Raw genomic sequence first — 20,489 nt, forward strand, 5'->3', positions numbered from 1 at the left:
ATTCAGAAAAAGCCTTTGACAAGATACAACATCCATTCATGATAAAAATCCTTAACAAAATAGGGATGGAACGAACCTTCCCCAAGAAAATAATGGCCATCTATAACAAGCCTACAACCAGTATCATACTTGATGGTTAGAAGACTGAAAGAATTTCCTCTGAGATCAGGTATAAGACAAGGATGTCTACATTCTCTATTTATATTCAACATAGTATAAGAACTCCTGGCTACAGCAATCAGGCAACAACAACAGAAAAAGTCAAAGGGATCCAAATTGAAAAGAAGACCTCAAACCAACACTATTTGTATATGATGTGATAATATACACAGAAGACCCTAAAGAGCCAACAAAAAAAGCTCCTAGAAACAATAAAACAATACAGCAAATTGGTGGCTACAAAGTCAATAGCCAAAAATCAGTCGCATTCTTACATACAAGGAATGAAGCAGAGGAGAAAGCAATCAAGGAATCTACCCATTTAAATTAGTAGACAAAAGCATCAAATTTCTAGAAGATATTTAACAAAAGACATGGGAGAGTTATACTATGATATTTTTAACTCACTTAAGAAAGAGAGAGGGGGAGACTCACAAATGACTCTTGGATCCTAGCAGCTCACTGCAGGGAAGGCTCCAGACCCCAATTATTTTAATTTTTAAGATCCCAGGATAGGCACTCATACTTTTTTTATTTTGCTTTTTTCTTGAATTACTGTGAGATAGACCCTTACAGACATTTTATACTATTCCTAACAAGCAATACAGAATAAATTTTCTAGCATCTGCCTGTGGGTCAGGCTTTAGTGGTGGTAGGAAACTTCAAAATAATTGTGGTGACCACTGGCCAAGCAAGTGAAAACAGAGATAGACAAATGGGACTATTTTAAACTAAGAAGCGTCTGCACTTCAAAGGAAACAGTGACCAAAATACAAAGACAGTCTACAGAATGGGAAAGGATATTTACCCAATACACATCCAACAAGGGGTTGATATCAAGGATATACAAAGTACTGGTTGAACTCCACAAGAGGAAAACATCCAACCCCATCAAAAATGGGGTGACGAAATGAACAGAAACTTTCTCAAAGAAGAAATCTGAATGGCAAAAAGGCACATGAGAAAATGCTCTACGCCATTAATCATCAGGGAGATGCAGATCAAAACAATGAGATATCATCTCATACTACAGAGACTGGCCCACATCCAAAGAACAAAAGCAACTGGTGTTGGCGCAGATGTGGCGACAAAGGGACCCTCCTTCACTGCTGGTGGGAATGCCGAATGGTTCAACCCTTTTGGAAAACGGTATGGATGATTCTCAAAAAATTAGAAATTGAGCTCATGGAAAGTATCATGCTAAGTGAAATGAGTCAGAAAGTGAGAAACAGACATAGAAAGGATTGCATTCATCTGGGGAACATAAAGTAACAAAATAGGAGACTAACACCCAAGAATAGTCGAGATAAGTACCAGGAGGTTTACTCCATGGCTTGGAGGCCAACCACACACACTAGGGGAAAAGACAGCTCAAATAGAGAAGGGAGCACCAAATAAAGGGTGTTGGGAGGATCTGCCCAGGATAGGAGGTGCATGCTGAAAGTATACTATAGACCGAACAGGATTGCCGCTCAATTCCTCTTTTGCAAACCACATCACCCAAAAGGAGAGAGAGAACAAAAGGGAATGTTCTGCCACAGAGGCAGATTGGGATCGGGGGAATGGGGGGTGGGAGGGATACTGGGATTAGTGGTGGTGGAGAACAGGCACTGGTGGAGGAATGGGTACTAGATCATTGTATAACTGAAACCCAAGCACAAAAATTTGTAAGTCTACAACTGTACCTCATGGTGTTTCACTAACAAAAATTTTTAAAATTAATGGTTATGAGAAGGCATAATAGTGATGGCATTAGTGTTAAAATATTGAATGTAATCAATTATTGTGAACAACTTTATGAAAATAAAATTTAAAAAAATAAAAAGAAAGAGATAGAGGAAGACCTTAGGAAGTGGAAAAATATCCCATTGTCATGGATTGGAAGAATCAATATTATTAAAATGACTATTCTACCTAAGCTATTATAATATTCAACACAATCCCAATTCAAATTCAGATGACATCCATCCAAGGTCTAGAAAATGAATAATAAAATTTGTATGGTATCAGAAAAGACCACAAATAGCCAGCAACATACTAAATAAGAAATTGGGAGGTATTTCATTACCTAATTTGGAACTGTATTACAAAGTTATTGTGATCAAAATTGCATGGCACCGGAAAAAGACAGACCATGTAATCAATGGATCAGCATCAAATACCCTATGACAAAGCCCCATATATATGGACAGTTAATTTTTAATAAAGGAGCTGAGAACATGAAATGGAGTAAAGACAGTCTCTTCAACAAATGGTGCTGGGAAAACTGGATAACTACATGTAAGAAACAGAAGGTGGATCCATATCTTACATTTCACACAAAAACCAATTCAAAGTGGATGAAAGCCCTTGAAATCTGACCAGAAACTATAAAATACACTGACGAAAATATAGGCAGAACACTTCAAGATTTGGACCTCAAAGGTGCCTTCAGTGATCTGATACCACTGAAAAAGGGAACAAAATAAAAAATAAACAAATGGGACTACATAGGTTAAATAACTTCTACATGGAAAAAAAACATAAGCTAAAACTAAAAGACAGCTAACTGAATGAGAAGAAATATTTGCAGTAATCAGATAAAGGTTTGATATTCAGGATATATAAAATACTCATAAAGATGAACAAAAAGAAATTCTTGAACCCTATCAACAAATGGGAAGAGGAAATGAATAGATAGTTCTCAGAGAAAGACAAGTGGATGGCCAGTAGGCATATAAAAAAATGCTCAGCATCATTCATCAGCAGAAAAATCCAAATCAAGACAACAATGAGATACCACCTCATGCCAGCGAGAAAGGCTCATATCAACAATAGTAAAAGGTAATCTGTGTTGGTGGGAATGTGGTGAAAAAGGGCCTCTCATCCACAACCCCTGTGGAAAGCAGTATGGAGAGTTCTAGGTAAAATTAGAACTGAACTGCCATATGATCCAACAATTCCACTTTGGGGCATTTATGCTCAGGACATAAAAATATTCTCTTAAAAGGACATATGCACACCATTATTCATGTCGCACTCAGCACAATAGTCAAGGTGTCCAATGACAGATGAATGGATTATGAATATGTGGTATATATACAAAATGGATAACTATGCAGTTGCAAGGAATGATGAAACCATGCAGTTTGCTGCAACATGGTAGGAGCTGGATGATATGTTAAGTAAGCAAACAAAAGATGATCTCACTTATCTGTGAAATATAGAATACTATATGAGAAAATGTATTGTAGTAAAGGGGGGATGTTTAGATCAATCTTGATCCCCATGTTTAGGGCGGAGACAGAAGAAAAGAAATCAAGGGGGAAGAAAATAACAAGTAGTAATGGATTAACAGGCTTTAGTTATACCAGTGATATGAGTAAGGGATATAGCTAGATACCCAAAACACTGATTCAACAGATATCATGAATACATGAGATCTAAGTGGCAACCACTGAAACTCTGTAATGTGTTTTTCAAGTTGACAGGTGGGGGTAGAGTGGGGGTTGGGATGGGGAGGGAATTTGGGAATGCTGCTGGAGCAAAGTTGATACTGTTGAAGGGATGCTTTACTGTATACCTAAAGTGCAACTATCAGTACTTCTGTAACTCATGGCTCTTTAGTAATTTTTTAAAGAAACCAATGCTTTCTAAAGTAATGCAACAATCACTACAGTATGGAATCCACAAACTACTGTTTCTGTGGATTTACTTAGAAAAATCCAAAACGCCCTCTATAATAAAGAAAATACTGTTACCCATGACCATAAAGTTCATCTTAAATCTAAGGCCTTAATCTAGGCTTCTCAATTCAGTTTCTAAGCAGAGCCCAACTGAATACTATACCTCCTCAGACTATGTGAGAGGCAAATACAGAATTTGCCTCCTTGAAGGATATAAGACAAAGAACGGATAAAACTGATATAACATACACAGACACACCTGCACAGGAGCACACAGGTGCACACCTCTATATATAGTACCTGTTTGATATACATACTGTCCTGTATGTAGTCATATTTATAATAAATTATCCTTCACATAATAGAGATTTATAATAAATAGCAGATGTTGGAAAAAACTTTCTGGTACTCTAATATGGACTATTTAGTATGGTCACAGTTTTTGGAGTGGTTGGCATTAGTGAGAGAGAGGGAATAGTAACCAACTTAGTGACAGACATCTGGTTGAATTATTTTTCCGTACCAGGCCTGGTTGTGGTGTTAGAAGATTTTTGTTGTAGGTATATTTCACCACAGAACACCATGCCTACTCACAGCATCTAGACCATCTGGATTTGTAATACACTGCTGCACAGAAACATGGGCAGACTACCCTCTTCCTGGAAGGCCAAAGGCTAAGGTACCATTACCTTCCTCCAGTTCACTGGGAAAGCAGGAAATAAGGACTGAAAAGGAATGAGCAAGGTCTTGAGGCTAGGGTATAAAGCCTCTATCAACCACTAGGTGGGCAACAGGACAGCAACAGTTTTGTCTTAGCCAAATCCAGCCATAAGGACATCAGGCCTGAAAAGCCAAAACAGAAGATCTTCTGGCTGGGGAGTGCAACAGGTTCCAAGGGGACATGGGGCATCAAATGCAAAGGGCAATTTTGGAAAGTCAGATATAGGGGACTACAAGAGGCTGGTTTTTGTTTTTGCTTTTTGGGTCACACCCAGCAATATTCAGGGGTTACTCCTGGCTCTGTGCTCAGTAATTACTACTGGCAGTGCTTGGGGGACCATACGGGATGCCAAGGATTGAACCCGGATCAGTTACACACAAGGCAAATGCCCTACCCATGTACTATTGCTCTGGCTCCTACAAGAGACTATTTCAGAGGCACAGAGCCATGCTGGGAAGGATGTAGATGCAGAGACAGAGATAAATGGGTGAGATACAGACTTGAGTGAGAAAGGCAGCCTGATGCTGGAGCACAGACTGTCCTCTCTTGGCAGAGAGGCCTATGGTGCTGGGGACATGGGAGTACTTCCATGTTCTTCAAAGCAATTCACTTACTTTGTTATTGGCTGTGCTCTTCATGTGGACCAACAGGAGGAAAAAGCTAGGAGGACCTGCTGAAAATCTCCCCCTGGATTCCAGTGTTTGAAGGAGACTCAGTGAGGGAAAGTGACTTACTCAAGGTCACAGAGCCAGTTGTGAGGCAAGCCAAGACACTAGGTCTAGTCTGAGTGTTTGCTCTTTCTGTGGTTATCGCACACCACAGCCCCTTCACATGGTCATCAAGGGGCACCAAGCAGGCAGTGGCCCTTGAGAGGAAGGTGACATGCTGTGTTTTCATGAACCAAACATTCAGAGATTGAGCGTGCTGATAAAACGTTGAAAATGACACAAAACAAGAGATAAAACAGCGATCAATGCATGTGATAAACAGAATAACAGGCTTTTACCTCATCATAAAACTCTGGATTCTGGTTGTGATGTGAGACAATAGCATAAGCGTTTGTGGTGAACACGGGCCCTGCAGGTTTCCCATAAATACACTGCAAGGAAAAAAAGGAAACAGAGTCACACTCTTGGTATAAGTCATTTTTCGCTCCCCAAGGTGCCAGGGATGAAAGCTGGGACCTCACACAGGCAATGCCAACTGTGGTCCCACTGAGTCACAGTGCAGGCCCCTGCTGAAGGTCTCTATACATGATGCAACAGAATCCCATACAGCTAGAGGCATCTGTGAGCACAGACGCCTGGCTAAGCTCAATCAGCTCTCACCAGGAGCCTGTCACTTCCCAAACATTTCTAGCCACTCCAGACACCAGCCCAACCAGGGTCTAACTTGGCTGCACAGATGCTTTTGAATTTCCTGCCATCAAATAAATCCAATTCCCAAGTAGTTGGCAGCAAGAAGCCAAACCCATGGAATCATTCCTAAGAGAGGCACCTCCTTGGTCCGTCAGTAGCCTCTGCTGTAAGCTCTGTTTGGGCAGTGGACAAGAAGGGTTCAAAAAAAATAAACAGCAAATGCATTCCTAGCCTAAAGGAATTCAAATTTAAATGGGAAGTTAGCTTCAGATAAGCTGACTGTTCATCTCACTATATAAGGTCCATTTTCCAAGTCAATGGCTTTCTGGGAGAGCAGAAAGAAATAGGAAGTTGGTTCCATGGAAAGAGTTGATTTCATTGCTCAGGCGAGTTTTTCACTTCCACTAGCAAAAGTGACTCGGGAATGAGTTATGGACGCAATATGCCAAGTTGAGCATCTCACTGTTATTTCCGAGCCAGCCTTGAGGGAAGTTCAGCCATGAAACTGAGATTCTGTGAGAAGGCACAGCCAACTCTCTTTAAACATGGCTATGAAGGCAATTTGCAGGAACTGCTGAGGGGTAACCGAAGAATTTTTAAATATACAAACGGACTGGCAAGGAGGGAAAGGAACAGTTATTTTCATCTCCACTAAGGGGAGAACCATAGATAACAGACCTCACTTGAGCAAGCTAATCCTTTATTTTCTGTTTTTAAAATTTTGTCACCCTGGAATTACAAAATTATTCATATTGGGTTTCAGGTATATAATGTACAACACCAATCCCTTCACCAGTATCCACTTCCCGCCACCAATGTACCCCCACTCACATCCCATTTGCCTCCCATCACCAGTCTGCTTCTACAAGAGGTCATTTAAGTGTGTGTGTGTGTGTGTGTGTGTGTGTGTGTGTGTACATTATTGTTGCTGAGAAATAAAATTGGAAAAAAGGAAATGGAAATATATCCCCTGCTCATGGATTTGGAGGATTAATATCATCAAAATGTCAATATTCTCCCTAAAGCATTGTATAGATTCAATGCAGTCCATATTAAGATACCCATGACATTTTTCAGAGAAATAAATCAAACACTCCTTTTTCTCTGTAGGGGAAAAAAGACTTGTTTCCAAGGCATGTGACTATAAAACCTTCAATAATTAGTTGAGGAGGGCAGGGCAGGGCAGGGCAGGGCATTCCTCTAGGTGTCTGCAGGGGAAGACCAGTCACTTGGTGCTGAGCTATTCTGACTTCCCTTTCAAGTCTTCAGATTAATGGGCTCAGGAGCCAAAAAAGGAAAAACCAGAGAGGCAGTGAGCAGAAACAAGTACAGAAGGATGGCTGGCTCAGAGAAATTCTGAGAGCCCACTGTTCAGACCTCTCTTAGCCAAGTGTTGAGGCTCCCATTGGGCCCTCAGAGAAGCAGCTCAGATTAAAGCAGATGGTACACAGTATGCTCAGGTTGCAAGGAGAAAGGGGCATTTATGGTCCAAGGTGGTCCCCTTGAGAAAGTCAAGTCATGAGAGAAAATGTCTTGGAGACTGGTGTTAGAGTGCCAAAAAAATCAAAGCAGAGCCAAGGCAAAATATTTACTATATAGAGCTCTGCTATTGGGGGCCAGAAAGATAATTACAGGGGTAGGTTTAAGTGCCTGTCCTGCTTGCAGCTGACCCTAGTTCCATCCCTGGCACCTCATATGGTTCCCTTGAGCACTGTCAGGGGTCACTTCTGAGCAAAAAAGGCAGGAATAGCCCCAAAGTTCCACTGCATGTGGCCCCCAAATCCAAATAAATATATAATGTTCACCCATTTTGATATTTTTATCTTTTCACAGAGGCCATTCCAGTGGATGCTCAAGGGCCCGCAAGGCTCTAGCTGGTGGTACTTAGAAGGAAGCAGATAATGCTTGGGGAACTGAAATCAGGGCTTCACACATTGCAAGGCACATGCCCCAGTCCCTTGAGCTAGTATTGCCCCAGTACTATCAAACTTTTATTTATATAGATTTTGTGGGGGGGGAGGGTCACACCCAGCTGTGTTCAGGACTAATTCCTGAAAACGCTCAAAGGACCCTATGTGGTTGCAAGGAGCATATCCAAGTCAGTCACATGCAAGGCAAGTGCCCTGTATTACCTCTCTCCCCACGCCCCTCCCACAAACATTTCAAAGATCTGTGCTCCTACCCCATTTTGTTAATTAGTATTAGTTAATCCTTATAGCTAATGTGTAAAAGTAGAAAGGATAATGTGGCACTGTTGTGCATTTTCTTTTTGATAGTAAAACATATTAAGCTTATTTAGATTACCAAGCACCAAAATTTCCATCTCTAAAAACACGTGGTAATCAGCATCACAAACAAACCTTTAGCGCACTGGCCTCACTCTCATCGGAGTCTCGGAATTCCACACAGATTGCAATGTTCCGCGCCTAAAATCATTAATCATTCAAAATGAATCACGAAATGAGATTAGAAAATAACAATTTAGACCCTCCCACCAAAATATAGTTTATACTATTTACCTTGGCAAATGTTTTCTGGCTATCATATTTTAATTGCAAGGGATATATATACAGATGGTTTTTGTAAATAGTAAATGGGTAACAATATTTTATCATTTCTGGAACAAACTCTTCAACTTCCACAGTAATATTTTGACAGTTCTTTTCAAAAGGTTTCAGGGGCACGTAGGAAGAAGTAATACAGTCTACAGAGAAAAATATGCAAAAATAATATAATTTAAGAATCATTAACACAATCCTATGTTTATAAAAATACACATCACTTATTTCCCAAGAAGTCATTTTTTAAAAAAAGAATTCTTGTTTGTTGACAAAAAGTCATACAACCACTTTTAGGGCCAAAAAGGACAAGATGGAAGAGCTTAATGCTGATTTTAGTAGAACCCTTCAAACCAGATGTGAATTATTCTTTCATTCTCAATTGGAGGTGATTTGCCAAATATAACACATCATAATTTTGACAAATTTAAGCTCTGTGAAGAAATCCATTACATTCTTCTCCTGTGGCTGCAATTTAGCTTTCACTGCATATTTTTATTGGTATCAAGAATATAACAGTAAATGTATGCTGTCAATTAGCTCATGGCTAGTCAATTTTAAAAGGTTAACTTGGAACAGGTGCACATTTTCACCCAAGAAATAATGGCAGCCTTTGAAACAGCAGATCTTAAGATGTGCTACCAATAATAAATTCGATACTCCCAAATGTGAAAATGTCAAGGCCTTTGAAAAGTACAGCAAGCTAATGTTGAAGTAGTCCCTGCAGAAAAGGTTATTTGCAGAGTTAAAGGGCTCTTTCAGACAACCTGTCCCTGCTGCATAGTGAAAATGACAGAGAAAGATGGCCCAGAGAAAGTCAAATCTGAGAACAAGGTATATTTTGCTAGTTTTCTCTGCTAATTTCAGCAATGGTAACAAAAGAAAGTCCTGAACCATATAGTCAAGATGCTCTGAAGTAAGTGATCACTTACTACCCAGAGATAACACTTTCAAAGTTTGGGCATATTTTCTTCTTGTCTTCTTTCTGTGCATGTTCTATATTATACAAAATCCTACCATATATGCGGAACTTTATTTCATGGTGGGGGTACTTTGTCTTAGACATTATGTCTTATTCCATGAATGCTCTCTATACAATATGTCAAGTTGCCATTAAGTTTCATGGTGTTGCTGTACTATCATTGAGTGTCACTTTATTTTCCATGTTCCCTTAATAGACACAACACCACAAAGAATAACTTCAAACATGAATGCCATCTACTTTCAAACGTTTCTTCAGGAAACAAAGACCCATTGCACTATTAGATGCTTGAAACTATAAACCGCAAGACAGGAGAAATAGAACAGTGGGTCAGGTACTAGCCTTGCATGAGGCTAGTCCTGGTTCTATTTCTGGCAACATATATAGTTCCCTAAACACCACCAGGAGTGATCCCTATGCACACAGCCAGACATGGTCCCAACCCTCTCCCCCACCCCTCCAAAAATCCAGAATATCAGACTTTGGATGATTTAGTTATGGATCTCTGGATACCTATTGCCAAATTGAATTCCACTCATGGTGGATGATGATCCCTTGCCAGAATCTATTCTGCAATATAGTTTCACTTTAAATATTTTTGCACATTTGACAGATGAGCACAAGCAGCTTGTTCTCATCTGTCTCTGTGGCACTGTTATAGAAAGGCCACTTTTCAAATGTCTAGAGCCACTACATTTTATTTCCTGCAATTTCTCTTTTTGTACCTTGTACCTATATTTCTCCTGGACTCTTATATTTCTGTCATTCCACAAGAAAAGAAGTTATCTTTTTGATCCCTTAGTTGATAAAACTTATTCAAAGCAAAAGGTAACAGAAACCCAATAAGGGCACATTTGCCAGGTCAGAGATTATCATGAAAAAGTGTCTGATAAAAGCAACTTAATTCACTTCACTTATAACTACTAACCTTGAGTACTGAGTTGAACAATATTTTCCTAAACCCAAATTCATGCATATTGGAACCTCATTAAGTGGTCTCACTTGAAAATAATGTATTTGGAGATGAAAGGTTAGGGTGGACTTGACTTCCAATTACTGGGATTTGTAGAAGGCCATTTGGGGACACAAAGGAAGAGGGCCATAGAATATCATCGGGAGAGACAAGTCAATAAGCCAAAGGTGGTCAAGGGTAGTTGGGAGCTACCAGTGCTACTGGGAAGCAAGGAACAATTCTCCCTTAGAGCACTCAGACGGGATTACAGCCTGGCTCATACCTTACTCTGGTGTTTAGCTTACAGGAGCACAAGAGATCACAATTCTGTGGACTTAAGCTACCTTGTCTGTAATGCTTCTATACAGCAGCCTTAGGGAACTAATACACCATGTAAGCCTGAAGGAAAATGCTGATACGATAAAACTTGAGATTGAAACATAGTCCCAAAGGTTTATTTGCAACATGTAAGTACTTACTTGATAAATCCACAGGGACACATTCTACTGTGATGTTGAGCTGTCCAGGAATAATCTGCAATTTAGTCTTCTCTGGCCTAGAGGGTTAAAATTTTATTTTACTTAAAAATAATGATTCCCGGGGCTGGAGAGATAACACAGCGGGTAGGGCATTTGCCTTGCGCGTGGCCAACCTGGGTTCGATTCCCAGCATCCCATATGGTCCCGTGAGCACTGCCAGGTATAACTCCTGAGTGCAGAGCCAGGACTAACCCCTGTGCATCGCCAGGTGTGACCCAAAAAGCAAAATAATAATAATAATAATAATAATAATAATAATAATAATGATTCCTGGACACACTACTTACCCTCTTTCCAATATATATTTTAAAAGAAACTTTTATTCTTGTTTTGATCTCAATACAAATCTGATGGTGCTCAGAACATACTCCTGGAAGGGCTTGGGGGGATCATATGTGGTGCTGGGAATAGAATCCAAGTTGGCCATATGCAAGGCAAGAACGTTACCCACTGTACTATCTCTCTCCCACACCAAACATAAATTTTAAGCATTCAGTTTCTCCCACCTGCCTTAATTATTAAAATATTTGGGGCTGGAGCGATATCACAGCTGGTAGGGCGTTTGCCTTGCACGCGGCCAATTCAAGTTTGATTCCCAGCAACCCATATGGTCCCTCAAGCACCACCAGGAATAATTCCTGAGTGCAGAGCCAGGAGTAACCCCTAAACATTGCCAGGTGTGACCCAAAAAGCAAAAAAAATTCTACTCAATCCATTATATTGATATAATACCATATTCTTTATATTTTAAGTTATAACATTATTATTGACTGCACAACTCTATACACTTACTTCTTGTATTCTGAGAGCAACTTGAGAATGTCTTCATTTGAAAGCTTACTGCTGTCTTGTTTATACAAAGGAGAAAATCTCCCATCCAGATCCAGAGAGCCTTGGACATCTTTGAAAATGGGTCTAAAACAGTTAACAGGAGGGTTTATGATTTACTAAAATTTGATTAACTTAGATACTGTTAGTATTGGTAGAAGTATAAGGTGGTAAAATATTCTAGAAATAAGTTTAGCAGTTTCTCATGAAATTACAAATATACATCCTCCATGACCCCACAATTATACTCCTAGGCCTATTTCCATGTGGTACATCAACTTTCGTAACAGATGTATTAGTTACAGGGCTAAACTGGAAACAACCCAGAGAGTCATCAAGAAGTGAATGGACAAACTAGTGGAGGTATATTTCTACAATGAAATACCACTCAAAATGAACAACGGATATGTAAAACAACATAGCTGCATTCCAAATAGAGTGAACATAAGATACAACATGCAAGAGTACATACAGAAAGATTTAAGTTATAAGACATTTCAGAACAGATCAAAGTTATCTAGGTGATAATAACAAATCAGTGATTGCCTGGGTGGAATGGATGAGTGGGTAAGGGCAGCAGGAAATCTTCTGGAGTCATGGATATGTTTCTCTACCTTGACACTGAAATTGCATGACTTGGACATGTATAAAAATGTAGCAAATTGTTCCTAAAAACAATGGATGCACTTTAAAGGCCCTCCCGTTGATCATCAATTTGCTCGAGCGGGCCCAGTAACGTCTCCATTGGAGACTTTGTTGTTACTGTGTCTGGCATCAAAGGTATAATCCATCTCAATCAAGTCAATAAAACTAAATGAGCTCTTTAAGATCAATATATGTGTAGTCTCCAAGAGAAATTTATACTATTCCTCTCCCAACATGTCTTGCATTTTAAGCAGCCAGTTTACTGCTAAAATGAGAAGTAATGTACAACACCCTCCACACCAAAGGTGGCCCCAGTCAGAACCCTACTTCTGCCTAACAGAGTCTCTGAGGATGTCTTTGTAGACAAAGTTTACTTCTATGCGGTTTCAGAATGGGGTTTTGTCGTACACCTTTTCAATATCCTAACCAGGTGTTCTGCTACAGAGCTCTAAATAGTGTTCTCAACCTCTGTCTGACCATGGTCCTCTTCCCACCTGTTTTCTTCCTATAGCTCCCCTGTCCTACCCTTTGGGCCCCTATTCTTATGTCATAGCTCCTCACTCATCTGATTTTTCACCTGTGGTCCTACTGGAATATTCTGGGGGGCCTACAAGGGGCCATATGGCCCCAGTTGAGAAAAACTGGTTGAGATTACACTCTGTAGTCAGGTGCCATAGGTTTTCCTGCTCCTGCTCCATTCCATGCTGTGTGACTTTGAGCAAGGCACTTTACTTTTTGATTTCTGGGTCACACCCAGCAATGTTCAAGGGTTAACTCCTGGTTCTGCACTCAGAAATGACTCCTGACAGAGCTGAGGGGACCATATGGAATGCCAGGGATGGAAACTGGGTCAGCCACATATAAGGCAAATGGTCTACCTGCTGTACTATCATTCCAGCCCAGGCCTTTTGTTTTCACTCCCATGTGTCAATCTCCTGTCTCCAAGATGGAATAGCAGTACCCACCTTTTAAGATGGTACATGTTAGCACTAGACTACACTGATTTGCACTGAATCACTAGTACTATGTAACTGCAGAGAATAAATAACAGAAGCAGAACCTTTTTTTGGCTGGATCATCACTCACAGTATATATACTTACTTAAAAGCCTCATTTTACTTTATCTACTATTTACAAAGACCAACCTCCACTCCCCTTTGCCCAGACACCTACCCTTGTTGATCATTTTTTACCAGTGCCTTGAGCATGGACAATAAGCCTTTTAATTTATCAGCATACCAGAATTCTAGAACTTCCCACCACAAAGGCAACGATTATAAATAAAACAAAAGAGTTAATTAAATTAGACTCTCCTACCCTAATGCTACTCCCCACCACCCACTGATTATATTATTTAGAACATGGTGCCCTTTCTCCTGAATTTCCAGTGAGCTGTACAAGCTATACCACAAACAAGTCATCGAACCTGTGCTTCAAATGGATGCTCAACAAAAAAACTGTGTTGAGTCATTATAAATGGAGATATGCAAATTTGGGTAAAATCATGCATCCTACTTTAAGAAATGTGGTATAGGGGCTGGAGCCATAGCACAGTGGGTAGGGCATTTGCCTTGCACGTGGCCAACCCACGTTCGATTCCTAGCATCCCATATGGTCCCCTGAGCACTGCCAGGAATAATTCCTGAGTGCATGAGCCAGGAGTAACCCCTGTGCATTGCCGGGTGGGACCCAAAAAGCAAAAAAAAATGTGGTATAAGTGGTTGTGCTTCCAAATACACTTCCCATGAAAAGTTTGCTTAGCATGTAACCAGGAAACCAGATTATTCATTACACACCACTCATACTTAACAACTGCGTTCTTGACCTTCTAATTACCAAAATGATTGTATGATTGCTTTTCCAAGCACAAACCCAACCAGTTCTGAAATAGTGGGCACATTGTGTATATTTTCCTACCATTTCTGGTTTTCTGTCCAAAAAAATTCATCACTTTAGGAAATATCAGTTCTTTAAAACACAATTAAGTGGTGTCAGCCAGATCAGTAATGTAAGCCAAAGAAAATTTCTCTGAAGTTAAGACATGTAGTGGGTCTCTGATGTAGAGGAAATTCTAACAGAAAGAGTACTTACATCCCTGTCATGAACTTAATGTGAACCCTATGGTGATGGCATTTGGAGGCAAGGACATTGCTATATGTGCTGCTCAAGTAAGCATTGGAAGTGGGGACATGGGAGTTGATCAGTTCATGAGAATGGAGCCTTTACAGAGAGGCCAGAAAGCTGGACCACCCTCTTTCAGACCATGTAAGAACACAAGACGTTGGCTGCTTATGACCTGAAAGAGTTCTCAACAGAACCTCATCATGCTGGCACCATGACCTTGGTATTCCAGCCTCCAGACAGCAGAGAAAGAATTTTTGGGTTTTAGGTACCCATGATGGTTAAGCATGGTCTATGATCAATTTTTTAAAAAGACTGCACAAAAAATAAAATAAAATAGACTGCACAGATAAATACACATCCAGAGTGTTGCAACACCCAGTCTGTCAAAAAGAGCTGCTGAATGTTGCCACCAAGGACAACAGCACTGGACCTCACATAGGGAAGTGATCAGAAGGACAAATTTTATATGCACAAACCTGGTAGCCCAAGCAAACGGCATTCTGTATTGTCCAAGGCGGCTACACACTTGCTTAGCTGTCCTGTGAACCTTCTGGGCCGTCTACGGTAAAAAAAAAGAGAGGCTAAAATCTGTTCCAATTATCAGGGACTCACCTAGAAAAGTACTTCACCACCTCATAGGTATCAAGCATCAGTATCTAGGGGGAAACGGCATAAAAACATAAAATTAAATACACAAAGCTCATTAGCTATTCATTTTTCTAGACCAAAGTATTATAGTTTTGTCTTTTCTCATTAAATAGAGATGGGCAAAAAATTCAGATGGATGTAAGCCACATTTCGTGTGAAAGATCTTTACTGGTAAATTCTTAAGCAATTTGAAAGTAAATACTCCGTCATACATGAGCTACTCATCATTCTTGGGGAAAGTTTCTTTTGGGTAGAGTTGACCTTTTAATCCCTCAGATAAGAGCTAGGTGACCAGGAGTCAAGGCAATTAGTTTAGTGGGGAAGCAGGAGTGGCTGTTTGTAAAGGCAAAGGCTGTTTGTAAAGGAGAAGACAAAAGAGATTAACAACCTACAAAGTCTCAGGCTGTGAAAGGCTGGCTGAGAGTTTATCCCTATGAGAGAGAATGGAAGAAGCTTCAATCTAAATTGCTGAGATTTTTCTCTACTTCAAAAATTAGTCACATCTTCATTTAAAGATGTTAACACAAACCATCCTACTGTGTATTAATACGCCAGCATTTCATGCAAGAGAGGCATAACATTTTATATAAACAGGAAGGGGTGAAATCTGAGAATAAAATTCAGCTCTCTAAATGAAATTCACTTAGTATCATGAACGACTGAGAAACTTGTCTTTCATTTTTCTGTTCATCACAGGAGTAAATCTTAGTAAGAATAGCATTTGGGAACCATCTTGAGTTACAACTGAGATGCTAAAGGACTATACGTAGGACAGGGAGTAAAGAAAGTGGGGCTATTTTCAAGGATAAGGTGTCAAGAAACAGATGTCGCCTCCGTGTTTTCAGTCTTATTTTGATAAGTGATCAGAAATCAGATTTCCATGAAAACAAAACTAAATAAGCCAAATATAAGCTTTAGCATGCAGACCCATCATTGTATGCAATATTTACAATGTGCAGAATACTGAGAGAACTGAGCAGGGTACTTGATCTCCAAGAAGAGCAAGTGACAACACCATGGAAAACAAACAGAAGACAAATTATACATGAAGATGAAATGCTTATAAATACACTTTGTGCATACCTTTGCAGGGTCTGAATTTTTGATGTAGGGTTCTGCACAGTGTGTGATGTTTCCCTGCAACACCTTTTCAATTCTTGCCACCAGGAAAATTTCAGGATGTGGATTTGTCACTGAGAAAATTCCCTGGAGAAAATACTTTCATTAGATACTAGCAGACCACATGCTTCAGCCCTTTGAAGTGTCCCCCAGGCCCAACTCCACAAGACTCTATGTGACCTAATGGCACTGTGTTTAGTATGTTTATATTTAACAAAGAATCACAACCAGGATCCTGGAAATAAACAGAGTTCCCTTTTGTAAATTTTTCAAAATAGTTAATATACATTTCAAAATGAAATTGTGGGGAGGTAATTGGGGAGTACTCTTGGCGGTGCTCAGGGGACTCTGTAGTGCTAGAGATCAAACCCAGGCCTTCCAAATGAAATGTATGCCCCCCTGCCACTTAAGACACCTCCTTGGTCCCCAAAATGAATTTTGTAATTTGTCACCAACTTCACATATGTTATTAGTCCTTCCCCTGACCCCAAGGCATGCAGGTGTCACCATTACTGCTTAAATTCCTGTGTTTGACTATGTCTGTAATACACATAATTAGACCTAATTAAAACAGTGTTTGTTTGGCTTAACATGCACTAAAATTGTGTGCATTTTCCCAAGTGGAATAGGATATACAGTTTTAAATGTAGCTGCATGTAACTCCAGAACAACTTGCTTACATTGAATTAATGATATTTAAAAGAAGAAAATACTTTACTGCTCTCAGTAACATACAAACTAAAGCAGAGGTTGGGAAGGTGGCTCAAATGCTTAGTATCTGTGAGGTTCTAAATTCAATCCCTGGTACCACATGGCCCCACAACCTGAATGCCACACCTTCAGGCTCAAGCACTGTGCCATAAGTCTTATACCTCCAGACGGAACAACACCAGGTATGCACTAGGGTCCCCAAGAGCATCACTGGGTGGGACCCCTATTCAAAATGAAATATTCCTAAAGATAAAGAAGATGAGGTGCAGTCACACACAATGGAGCACTTAGCTATTCAAAAGACAAAATTCTTTCCTAACAGCTGCATAGTATTCCATTATGTAGATGTACCAAAGTTTCTTTAACTAGTCATCTGTTCTCGGACACTCGGGTTGTTTCCAGATTCTGGCTATTGTGGTGGAAAATATACACTGGTGGAGGGATGGGTGTTCCATCATTGTATGACTGAAACTCAAACATGAAAGTTTTGTAACTGTAGCTCATGGTGATTCAATTTTTAAAAAAAGGAAAATAAAATAAAAGATAAAATTCTCCCATTTGCAACATGGAAGGAACTTGAGGGTATTCTGTTCTGTGAAGTACATCAGAATGGGGAAGACAAGGTGGAATATAGGTGCAACATAAAGAAATAAACACTTAATGAAGAAAATAAAACTTACTCTTAGACACAAAGCCCAGACAGGTGGCTAGGAGAAAGGATGAGAGTTCGAAACAGGTCAAAGGATCCTTTATATGGAGGTGAAAGGAGACCATACTTTTGGTAGTGCTCATGACATTGGGTTGATAGTGAAATACAACAGTGCATACCTGAGAAACTTTCATAAGGGATGTGTCAATATTATCTTCATAAAAATGTATTTTTCAAAAAGAATCCAAGTCACCTATAGAAAACATCCCTTTGCTCATTCCTTTGTTGAAGTGAAAGAGCGTTGGTGCTTTCAAGGTGAAGGGAAAATTCGGGGGATCTGTAAATGGTTTTGCTCCTGTACGCTTTTTTGAAGGGTACTTATGCAGACAAAACCAAAATTATGTAAGACGCCTTCTGAAGGTCTGTGGAACAACTGTGTTGGCCCTGTTTGATTCAGCTCTTTCCAAACAAAATAACTTCGACTTTGCCTGTGGTTTGCCTGACCCTGTTGCTTAGACCAGTGTTTCTCAACTTTTTTCTGACCATGGCCCCTTGCCAATCTGGTTTCCTTCCAGTGATCTCCGTGACCTGAAGGTTGGCACCTTAGTCTTGGGTCATTGGCCTCAAGGATGCAATTTTTACCAGTGGCCCCCATGGAATATTCTGGAGACCCACAGAGGGCCATATGGCCCCCAGTTTTAAAAAAGAAAATGCTGGCCTAAAAGAACACCAAAGAACTCAAATAAAAGGACCCACTGCTCAGGCCCTATTGAGTTTTCTTGTTTTACTTGCTATCTCACCAACTGTGTTCACATAGCACTTTCCAGTTTTCAAAGCATTTTGGACATGTCATATCATTTGTTTTAGACAGACACCTCTATGGTAGGCAACGGGGAAGAGTAAACTGAGTGGAAGACCCAAAGAAACTGTCTCCGAGTCACAAGGATCTGGGTACTAGCTGATACTGCTTATAATCCCCAAGCAGCGAGCTTGCACTAAGGTAGTCAAATGGCCTGGGTTTTAATTCAGGCTTTAACATTTTGGAGTTCAGGCCGTTCGTGTCCTCTCCTCTAGTTTCTAAACTATGAAGTGGGGAGGATGAAAGGTAGAACTATTTCCTCCACACATCGGGACTGAGTGAAGTAGCATACATGAGCTATCTGGTCAGTACTAAAGTGGACTCCAAGCATTGTGAGAGCAGAGGGGTGGTGCTGGTAACTGCTGGGCAATGGGACTGGCAAAGAATCTCAGGTACCCTGCAGAACGGAGGCTGAGAGATGTACCCTGGACACAAACTCACATTTGTCCCAAGTCACAGAGCTGTGCAAGAGTTTTGAATTTTGACCCCCTCTGCCTGCACACAAGCCTGCAAGTATAGGCACCAAGATATTCACAGATTAAAAGATACAAGAGGCTTGGGTCCCAGGTTGTAGCTTAAGTGGCAGAAAGCATGCCTTGATTCAATCCCCAACACTGTATAGCCCTCTTATGGCCGTGATGGTGCCAAAGCACAACCCCCACCTCCACCCCCACTCCACCCCCCCGCCCTCCCCCCGCCAACAGGATTAGAGCAGCACTTCTCAATTGTGGACTTCCTTTTAACCTCTTTCTTCCTGTGGTTCCACCTGGCCTTCTACCATGGATCCCCTGATGACAATTTTCACCTGCAGTCCCCTTAGAATATCCTGGTACCCAATTGAGAAGTGCTGGCTTAAAGAAGTTTTTTTTATCCAACTTGATGGGTAAAGGTGGTTATATTATAGTGAGAATTTCCAGAGAATGCAGAGCCTAACTGTGTCTGAACCTTGAAGTCCATGCCCCTAACATTTCCCCTACTAGGCTGGGTGTAGAGAGTACTACTCACCACTGCAACAACCAACACTCATTGAGTACTAGAACCTGTTTCTAGTGCTCTGGGAATTGTTCACACTGCCGCTAGTAGCAACTAGTGTCCTTATTGGTCTGCGGGACACACCCAGCTGTGCTCAGAGGCTGTTCCTGGCTCTGTGCTCAGGAGTGACTCCTCCAGGGAGTCAGAGGACCATACATGCTACCAGGGATTCGAACCAGGGTCAGCAGGATGTAAGCAAACACTTAAACTTCTGTATTATCTCTCCAGTCCAACTAATGCAGTTTTTAGGGAAGCAGAAATATTTCCCTTCTTCAATAGAAGTGAACACTTTTTTTTATAGCAAATGAAATCTGAGAACCCTAATTCTCAAACTCAAAAGTTGGGAGTTGTATAAATTCTAAAACATCTTTAGATTGAACATGTAAGCTCAGATATCCAATTCCTGGCAAGGCTGAGGTATTCTTATTAAAGAACTGTGATTTACAAAGTTATTGATAGTTGAATCTTATGCATATAATATTGCAATAACAATCCCACAACTGGTGTCAACTTCCCTCCACCAGTGTTCCCCTATTCCCTCCCCACCCCAACACCCATTCCATCCCCACCTGCCAACTTATTAGGCACATTATAAAGTTTCCGTGATTGCAGCTTTGATCTCATGTTTTCAGTTCTGTTGAGTCTGTGTTTTGGATAAATGGCTACACCATTCACCCATATCACCGGTATAACTGGTAAAGGTAAAGGTAAAGGCCCTCCCGTTGATCGTCGATTTGCTCGAGCGGGCCCAGTAACGTCTCCATTGGAGACTTTGTTGTTACTGTGTCTGGCACAGTAACGTCTCCATTGGAGACTTTGTTGTTACTGTGTCTGGCATATCGAATACTCTCGGTAGCTTGCCGGGCTCTCCGAGAGGGGCGGAGGAATCGAACTCGGGTCGGCCATGTTGGCCGCGTGTAAGGCGAACGCCCTACCCGCT

At 40.6% G+C, this 20,489-nt stretch overlaps 1 protein-coding gene across 2 annotated transcripts in view; it reads right to left on the reverse strand.

Annotated features, from left to right (window-relative positions):
* The window catches only part of DOCK11 (dedicator of cytokinesis 11), a 277,634-nt gene that overhangs the window by 144,276 nt on the left and 112,869 nt on the right, over positions 1-20,489 (reverse strand). For both annotated transcript variants that reach the window (XM_056125843.1, XM_056125842.1), the window contains exons 13-19: positions 16,263-16,385; positions 15,008-15,090; positions 11,727-11,849; positions 10,875-10,951; positions 8,423-8,607; positions 8,264-8,329; positions 5,552-5,644 (exon numbers count right to left, since the gene is read on the reverse strand). In XM_056125843.1, the coding sequence (XP_055981818.1) occupies positions 5,552-5,644; positions 8,264-8,329; positions 8,423-8,607; positions 10,875-10,951; positions 11,727-11,849; positions 15,008-15,090; positions 16,263-16,385 (750 nt within the window). The remainder of the gene's footprint in view (positions 1-5,551; positions 5,645-8,263; positions 8,330-8,422; positions 8,608-10,874; positions 10,952-11,726; positions 11,850-15,007; positions 15,091-16,262; positions 16,386-20,489) is intronic.

The sequence above is a fragment of the Sorex fumeus genome, unplaced genomic scaffold (assembly GCF_029834395.1).
Source record: "Sorex fumeus unplaced genomic scaffold, SorFum_2.1 ptg000058l, whole genome shotgun sequence".
NCBI lineage: Eukaryota > Metazoa > Chordata > Mammalia > Eulipotyphla > Soricidae > Sorex > Sorex fumeus.